Source organism: Acanthisitta chloris, unplaced genomic scaffold (genome assembly GCF_000695815.1).
Source record: "Acanthisitta chloris isolate BGI_N310 unplaced genomic scaffold, ASM69581v1 scaffold4095, whole genome shotgun sequence".
NCBI classification, from domain to species: Eukaryota; Metazoa; Chordata; class Aves; order Passeriformes; family Acanthisittidae; genus Acanthisitta; species Acanthisitta chloris.
The window spans coordinates 131,179-140,679 of NW_008672010.1; the positions used below are offsets into that span (position 1 = coordinate 131,179).

The window sequence follows — 9,501 nt, forward strand, 5'->3', positions numbered from 1 at the left end:
GACAGTGAGAGCTGCAAAGCAGAGGTCACAAGCAGATCTAAGGATACATGGAACAGAGAGGGCATTCCTTAAAAAAAACAGATGCATTTGGAACTATTTTGGTTGATGTTTTACAGGTATGTTATCATTGCTAGCACTCATTGACACGAAAAGATCTAAATAAGCACATACCATCTTTAAAGTGTGGAGTCTGACCTGCTAAAGAGAGCAGCTTGAGGTGATGGGGGCACAGACTCCTGTCCTGCTGACCTGGTGTGGCTTTGGGGCCATGGACAATCCTTGATCAACCTGGCTTTGAGCACTGCCAGGGTTGGGGCATCCACAGCCTCCCTTGTGCCAGTGTCTCACCACCCTCACAGGGAAAAAATTTCTTCCTAATATCTAACCTAAATTTCTTCTCTTTCGATTTGTACCCATTACTCCTTGTCCTATCACTCCAGTCCCTCTCCAGCTTTCCCTATAGGCCTTTTCAGACACTGGAAGGGTAAATAAATCCAAGTAGATGATGTCAGTTGCTCTGCCCCCAACCACAAATGCTTTAGTGTCATCAGAGGTCACCAGATTTATCAGGCATGATTTCCCCTTTGTAAATCTATGCTGTCTGTTACCAACCACATTATTTTCCATGTGTATAATTCCCAGGAGAATCTGCTCCAAGAGGTAGGATATGGGAGAAACCTGTGACCCACTTGTGTTGAACTACACAGAACAACTGTCCTTCCATGCTGGAAAGGCCTCACCATCCCCCAGGGACTACAAAGAGTAGGACAACATGAGTTATCTATTCCCCTTTTGTTCCTCTTCAGGCAGATCTATGCCTTCTTTACTCAAAGCTTGTGACATGCAGAAAGCCACCTAGTCCTTCAAAAATAAAGATGTTCTCCAAGTGGGGATTTCAAGCATTTTCTCCATGAGGAAACAATATTCAGGGGGTTTCACATGTGCTTAATCACTCTCACTATGTGGCTCCACACCCCTCAACTTTCTGAGCTGGTGCCTGCTTTAAATTGCATTTTGTGCAGAGCCAAAGCTTTCAAAAATGAAAAGAGTCTGTACAGGATTTGTGTGCTATTAGATGGCTACAGAGGAAAGAGATCCCACCAACACCTCCCAAAAGGGAAAGCTGTCAAACACCTTCGTTATGCTTCAGAAACTCCTCTGGGGAGAAGCACTTTGGAAATCAGTTGGGTTTGCTGCTCCTGAAATAGCTTGTTAAATGGTAGCTTGATCACATAAACTTTGCTGAAGTTAATAAATACCTGCCTCTGACAGGGGATATTTGCATCACCATTTGTGTAAAGCACAAAACCACATAAATCAGCAGTGAGGCACAGGAGACCTTAAGGGAACATGAAGAAACCAGGGAGGTTCAAGTTTTGTCAGTCTGACTCTTCCCTCTGTGAGAGGCCCAGAGGGGAGAACGTGCTGCAGAGAGATAAGCAGAAAGCACCAGCTGGGTGGATATTTCCCCACCTATTGACAAGACAAGTGCCAAGCTGTGAGATATTCCCCTGCAAGCAGCATGCACAAGTCTACTTCACAGTTTTGGGGCAGAAACTAGTGGATTAGTTCATTTAAGTATTACTACTTTGTTCTCAGGGGTGTGCATGGGTGTGTATGTTCCAGTCCTTCAGCAAATGCATCCAAAATGCCATGCCTTGCTTCCAAAGCATGTCTGAAAGGAGAAACATCATGTCCAGCTTCCAAAGGATGTCTGAAAGGGAAAATATCATGTCCAGCAAATGATTCCACCTCCAAACCCTGGACAGAAATACTCTCTGAAGTGCCCACCTACTTCTCTCTTCAAAAAAATAGAGTGGAATTTACTTGGACTGTTCAAAGGAGGAAGATCCTCACTGACATTTAGAGGGTATAATCATTTGCAAACCTGTGGCTCACCAGCTCCCTCAGTTAGCTATTCAATCTCCTCATACCTGAGGAGGTTAACTCGACCTTCCAAAGTGATCCCATCTCCTGCTGCTGTATCATTGGCATTGTAAAACATGCCAAGCATTGAGAGGATTTCACAAGACACCAAGTAATTTGGGGCACTGGGGGACAATTCATGCTCTTTGCCACGAGAGCAAAAATTAGAGACTCAAAGAACACGGTCAAATCACTCCTGTCTCTCTTCAGTTCTGACCCTGCTTCCATCTCCTGTGTATTTCCTGCTTGTGCTTGAGTCATGTCAGTGTTCCTCATTCACCCAAACAAGTCTCTTGCCCCCTTTGCCTGATTTTTTGTTCATTGGGATGCATCTTTCTTGGCCCTGGAGGAAATAATCCTTGAGTATCAACCAGTTCTCTTGGACCCCTCATCCCTGCAGGGCCTGATCCCACCATGGGAATCTTCCAAGAAGATCCCTGAAGAGGCTTAAATTAGCTCCTCCTGAAGTCCATGGTCATTATCTTACTGCCCACCTTCCCCTTCCCCCAGTACTGAACTCACAGGCACTGCAGCCAAGGCTGTCCCCAACCTTCACACCTCTACAAGGCTTTCCCTGTCTGTTAGTATGAGGTCAAGCAGCACACATTTCTGGTGGGACCCTCCACTACCTGTGACAGAAAGCTGTCAGCAAAGCTTTCCAGGGACCTCCTAGGCTGTTTGTTTTGCTGTGTTGCTTCTCCAGCTGATGTCTGGGTAGTTGAAGTCCCCCCACAAGAACCAGAGCTGGTGACTTTGGGACTGCTCCAAGCTGCCTGTAGAAGCCCTCAGCCCAGTTCTGCTGCTCAGCCTGTAGTACACACCCACAACATGTCACCCTTACTAGTTAGCCCTTTGATCCGAGCCCACAAACTCTTCACTTGCTCATCATCCCAATCCAAGACAGAGTTTGACACATTCCAAGTGTTGCCTCACAGAGAGGCAACTCCACCACTGCACCTTCCTGGTCTGCCATTCCCAAACAGTGTATAGCCCCTCATGGCAACATTCCAGTCACAGGAGCTATTCCACCATGTCTCTGAAATCACAATGAGATCAAAGCCCTGTGAGTGCCTGGAAGAACCCAACAGACAACAGGATCATCTTCCAAGCAAGAGACCTCCATGTTGTCTTCCTAGGCTGCCATGGCCTGGGATCCCCACTGGTCATTAGACAGTCTCTGAAAGGAAACAAAGGTTCCTAAACAACCAGCAAAATGCACAAAGAGGTGTGCTAAGTGCTATCACTGCACCAGAAACCCCATACAGTGCTGGAGGTTTGCTTTAAAAGTCAGGGGAGAGGAGGCCCTCTCACTACCAGCTCTGCATTAAGGACGCTGGGAAATTCAGGACAAAGTGTTGTAAGGGTTTTCAATACACAGTGTTACCAGGCTGAAAAGGGCAAGGGTAAAGGCAAGGGCAAGGGGAAGTCACCTCCATGTAAGGAATGAGAAGTTAGACCCAAAGAGCCACAAGGAACAAGACAAAAAAGCAGAACAAAGCACCTTAAAAACAAGTGACATCACACAGAGCTGAGACACAAGTGCAGAACTCAACAAACAAAAAGAAACATCAGGTTGATTTTCAGACATTTACTCCACTGAAATGCACACAAGAGATGTATCACAAAACCAGTTGAACTCCACTGTATTTCAACAATAGGTTTATTTTTAAGAAACATAACATGACATTAAGTAAAAATGCAAAATTGTGCAATTATGGCAAAATGTTTAAAAATCCACACATTTGCCCTCATAGGACTACAGTACTTCTTACTAACATACCTGAGCACTGAATGTTGGATGCCACTTCAACAGCCTCGGGAACAGGGAGCTCTTCCATCTCTTGTAGAACATACACACACTGCATGTTTGGTGCACCAAAACTGCTTTTAGTTATCCTATATTTCACTGATGGAATCAAGTGGAAATTACAAAATGTTTCCTTCTAAAGGAACTAATAATTTTGGGGGGGGAAAAAAACCAACCAGATTTACACTCACCTAAGTCCTTACAATTCTAGAAATTCATTTAATAAAGGGAAACAAACGAATGCAGAAAAAATACCAAATGGGCACAACGTACAGATTTCTGTTCAAATATTATCAGTACCTTTGGTGCAATTATCTTTTTTTTTTTTTGTGCTGTGCAAGTTTACTTAAGCCTGACTCTAAAGCAAAACTTTACCAGGAATCTGACTTTCAGCAAAACGTAGAAGCATTTAAGAATTGGCAAAATGTCACAGCTAAATTACTGTCTCAACAAACTCCTCATGCAAAAGATTTAGTATATTCTACTCCCACGGCAAGTTCCAGGATTTAGCTTTTAAACACATGACAGACTTGGATCACACCCTCAGTTTGAATGGTTAAACAGAATGGAGATCTTCGTACTTTAGTGCAGATCAACAAAATTAACAAACCTACTGCAGAATTAACCACAGCATATTGGACTCCTATACATCACATGACCAGTCAACTGCTAAACTCAATTCTATTTCATAGTTTCAAGTAATATATTGAAATTTGTTCTACTAAATAAATATAGAAGATTGTCCAAAAGCAGCAAGAAACCTTGTAAATATTCAACCAAGCTTAAAAAAAAAAAAGGAAAAAAGAAAAAAAAAAACAAACAAGGAAAAAAGTAAAATAACACTTTGCAAAAAAAAAAAAAAAAAAAAAAGTCTTACACACAAATGCAACACTGGTAGGGAGGGTGCTTCAGAAAGTTTGCAGCTAGAGGCCTACAACAGCGCAAAGAGAGCTAGCCAAGGACCAAGGATCATTTTAAAAATGAAATTAGTTGTACTTTTTCAAAAAAAACCCTCTTCTTCTTGGCTATGGAGATATAGAAAACTATCCAGAAGGAAACTAAATGAAGAAACAACACACCTCAACACTGTTGGGAAAGGGAGGGTGCTTCAGAAAGTTTGCAGCTAGAGGCCTACAACAGCGCAAAGAGAGCTAGCCAAGGACCAAGGATCATTTTAAAAATGAAATTAGTTGTACTTTTTCAAAAAAAACCCTCTTCTTCTTGGCTATGGAGATATAGAAAACTATCCAGAAGGAAACTAAATGAAGAAACAACACACCTCAACACTGTTGGGAAATGCAGTCGTAGCAAGAATTGCCGAATTCAGGGCAAAAAAAAAAAAGAAAACCAACACAGGTGGTTGTGTTTGAAAGGAGAGTTTGGTGAGTCTCTGGAAGATGAGGTATGTAATGAAAAGAGGCATTTTGATTTTCCTTTTCATTTCACAGTTTTTTTGTTTTCTTTTCCTATGAAATACTTTGTGCAAGAATTAAGAACTAGAACCAGGCGAGTGTGTTTGTGTATTAGAAAGTTTCCATTTGGGAACAGTCACACCACAGAGTAAACAGACATCATCCAAATCCTCAGCCATGCCAGGGGGATAAACAATGAGCTAAATATTTGGCTGGCTGAAACACATCAGCTGTTAAGCTAGATCATGGTAAGCACTTCCAGCCAGTGATGGGTAGTGCCATTCCAAGTTAACTGGTTTACTCAGGTCAGTTGGAGAAACTAGGGAAGAGGAAGATAACTTATAGCTCTACAAAAATTAGAGCTGTACCAAACCTGGAAAATTACAGCTGATACAAGTTTTAGAATTCATCTTTTCCCTTTTAAATCCAGTTTTCACTACTGAAGTAGAGGCTGAACTTATTTACTTCTTAAAAATAAGCAAAATGCTACACGCAAAAAAGTGTTGCAAAATATTGGATCCTTCTTTTGTATTTCATCTAAGATTATTTAAGCCCTGGACACTCACTGTCAATTTTGCTTTCATACACTGCTCAGTAGTGCAATTTTTCACATTATAATCAGAATGAGATAGAAGATATTTGAGGGCTTGACTGCAGAGAGAAAAAAACAACTTGTAAAGTTAAGCCACACTTCTCCAAGTCACCAGAGCACATGCCAACTCTGCACATAGCACTGAACTTCAGTGGAGACAGAATGAACACTCCACACAAAAAAAGAAAAAAAATAGAAGATAATCAGTATTATTAAGGCCATATCCTGTCACCATTCTGTGCAAGAACACCACTGCAGTAAAAATGTTATGTTAGAAAAGACAACGTGATGACAGGACAGGGCCTGAAGACAGACACACACTCCATGAAAAAACAACAGGCTCTCTCAAACAGTAGCAGAAGGCTGGCCCATTTCAGACAAACAAGTATTAAAAATGTACTAGCACCATCAACTTTTGGGTTAAAGCCCTTTATGGGATGAAAAAACAGGTTTTAAGCAGTGTTAAAAAAAAATGTTTTTACAGCACTACATCTACGTGGCAGAAAACAGGTGTTGGTTTTTTTTTTTTCCTATGTTGAAGCTCAATTTTTAAAAAAATCCACAGACAGAAGTGGTACAGCAAACTGAACAGGCCTCCATCTGGGGCAAAGGTACTCCACAATCCAATTCTCACTGGAGTTTTTCCTCCCAAATTGTAGTGCACAAACAACATCACAAACATCTTAGCAGACTTCAAAAACAGTACAAAAAAAAATCATTATGAATCAGGATCTACCATTCCTCTCTAGGTACTTTCAATCTAAAATGGAAAAAAATAAAAGCAACAAAACTTAGTGATATTGCCTCAAATTTTACCCGTATTAAAAAAAAAAAAAAAAGAAAAAAGAAGTCACTTCAACACATCTTGGACATCCTTAGCTATTAATGCTAGATTTTCTTTCACTGTAGTGCATAGTTATCCTGGCTCTTCCACTTAATTTGCTTCTACCACAAAAACACCCCTCGAGTATGACATGATTAAGTGTTTCCCAGAAAAAAAAAATGCTGATAATTGCACTTTGTAACCTCCTTCTCATTTCCCAGGAAAATCTCAGTAAATATGAAACTGAACCAGCAATTCCCTCCCCAGACTGCAACCTTTAAAGAGCACCCATCCCCATGTACAAAAAACTGTCTGTTTCAGCTTACAATAAATACTGACAATTTCTTTGTTTTCTTTTAAGACGTGTTTTCTCTAGCATCAAATTACCACTGAAATCACTAAGGCCTGTTACTGAAAAGAAAAAAAATTAAATAACTTTCTGAAGACACTGTGGATACAATTTAGCAACAACACATTCAAAATGCCGGCCCAGATCCCAGAGCCTGTCTGGAGTCTCGTACACTTTCTGCCACTGGTCAGCGACCTCGTCGTACTGGTAGAGTGAATTCTTCCTGCTGGTTCTGAAAACATGTTCTTCAACAGTGACTTGAGTAGCTCTGACAAACAGATGGAGTTTGTTTTTGAGAAGAACGAGTTTTATGTATGGATTAATGGACTGATCACAGGGGAAGTCTTTTTTTCGAGTCCACTTGTTCTGCTCAATGTCATAGGCCTCTACGGTAAACATGCGCTGATGGTTTCCACAGGTTCCAGCTATGTAGTAGATGGAGTCATTGTATACTGTTGCCAAGCCTTGGATTCTAGGCACAGTCATTGGGGTCAAAAATCCCCAGTAATCCTTCTGAGGATCATAGCAGAGAAAAAATTCCCCTGAAAAAGAGAGAGGAAAAATAAATCATAACTTACGTTGTATTTCCAGACCAGCAATTCCAGGTGTGTTCTTACATAGACAGAAACACTTCACTGGTTTTTAAAAGCCTAGATTCCATACCAAAACCCCAGCACCATCACCTGCTTCCTTTCAAGTGCATTACAAAAATATTAATGACATGAATAACAACTACTTTGAGTTTCTATTCCAGCTGGAAAAAAAGAGAGAATTTGAAGCATATCAGAAACATAATGTTTTACATATTCCCTAGATATCCTTTACTGCTGCTAAACCAGGCTCGTTAATTGGGGACAAAACCTTTCAAGATTCCAGTCTTGAAACATCTGAAGTATTTGTTCCATTCTAACATCTTCACATCATGTCATCTACAGACTGGGGAGGCTCAGAATTCGGTGCTTGAAAGCTGCTAAACCTGAGCAAAATAATTGTGTCCTGTACCACACAGAGATTTGAAGCTGCTCCTGTCAGGTGTGTGGTTACACATTTCAGTGCTTTGCCTGAAAGGAGCCCAGGTGAATACTTGCATGAAGCTACTGATTCATCATTACTTTTGTGATAAGGTTATAAAACACCTCTGCTGTTCACTGCACACAGCAGCACCTACAGACTGCAGCTGATGGAAGTTCAGAGCACCAAAGGCTCATGCTCTGCACACTTGATGAAGGGAACATGGGATAAAGAGCAAAGCCCTGGGGAGGAAAGGCCTAATGTTTGTCAAATATTAGCATAATTCAAGTCACCTATGACTTCACATGGCTGTTTGAAGAATTTGAACCAAGCTGCTGTGTGACTAAGCACCTCAAATCTAACAAAGAACACAACACAGTGAAATGGGTGGAACATAGTTTGAGAAATTCTTACAGATAATACATATGTTGATTATCCATTTTTGTTCCACAGTGCAGTCTCCTGTGACTGACACTTGCATTCCATCGGCATTTTCACACTCTCATCAATTCTTATTGACTACTTCAAATCTATACGATTTCTCTAGAAAAATTACTAAAAGCTAATTTTTCATACTACTCAATCCAGGTTTGATCCACCACACTCAAATAGAAAAGTTGCCCAGAACACTAAATTTTGGCATTTGCTGTTTAGCACAGGGAAGTATTGACTTAATTATGTGAGCATTCAGATGTTACTTAAAGCACTGAGGCACAGGATCAGGGCAACTAAAATTTGTAAACAAGATGCATTCTTGTTCTATAGGTTATAATAATAGCTGCTTTTTAACAGTCCAAGAAACATTTAAAGGATGAACAAATACTCTACTAAATTCAACATTCTCCAGCACTCCAGCACTAAAGCAGATGTCTGACTCAAGAGAGACAGAGATATTACTAGTGCAACAGAATTATTTAAAGCCACAACAACTAGAGTCAAACCTGATACAGAAGCAATGGAAGAAGAAAACTCTGCAAATTACATGGAAGTTCAGGAATGCAAAGTCAGGAAATCAGGTTGTTCTCCCAGTAAATAACAAGGATCTTAGAGAGTCGTCTCTGTCCTGTTTCCTTCCTGTGGTCCAGCTTTGTTTGGAGTGACCCAAAGAGGGAGCTGCTATGCATCCCAGACCCCAACTGCTGCAGGTGTTTACAGAGGTGTCCTTAGCAAAACATACCCAAGACACCTCCTCCTCCTTTCTTTCCACTTCTCAGGCCTCTTACGACAGCCTCATAGACCAGTCTGAGCACTTGTCAGTGAAGATTGAGTATGTGCAGGAGCCATATAGCAAACAGTTTATGTATGATCTCCGTAGGTAAAATAGAGGCAAGAATAAATGATTTGATCCATTGTCATAATGATCTTCTTTTATTCATTTAAGAATCAATATCTAATACACCAGTCAGCCTGATTATTTGCCAGAAGAAAGGATGTAAAGGCAGCATTGTAATTACTGACCAAAGAAACAGAGCTAACTAAGAAAGGTGATTCATCTCTTTGTAGTTACTAAGATGACTGCAGAAAGCAGGGTAGGGCAGGAAAAGACCTACAGTGGTTAATTGACTTTTACAAGTCACCAGG

General features: G+C 40.9%; 1 protein-coding gene across 1 annotated transcript in view; it reads right to left on the reverse strand.

Annotated features, from left to right (window-relative positions):
- Positions 1-6,987: 6,987 nt before the first annotated feature.
- KBTBD8 (kelch repeat and BTB (POZ) domain containing 8) overlaps positions 6,988-9,501 on the reverse strand; it is a 4,860-nt gene continuing 2,346 nt past the window's right edge. The window contains exon 3 of the mRNA XM_009074331.1: positions 6,988-7,451. Coding sequence (XP_009072579.1) covers positions 6,988-7,451 — 464 coding nt within the window. The remainder of the gene's footprint in view (positions 7,452-9,501) is intronic.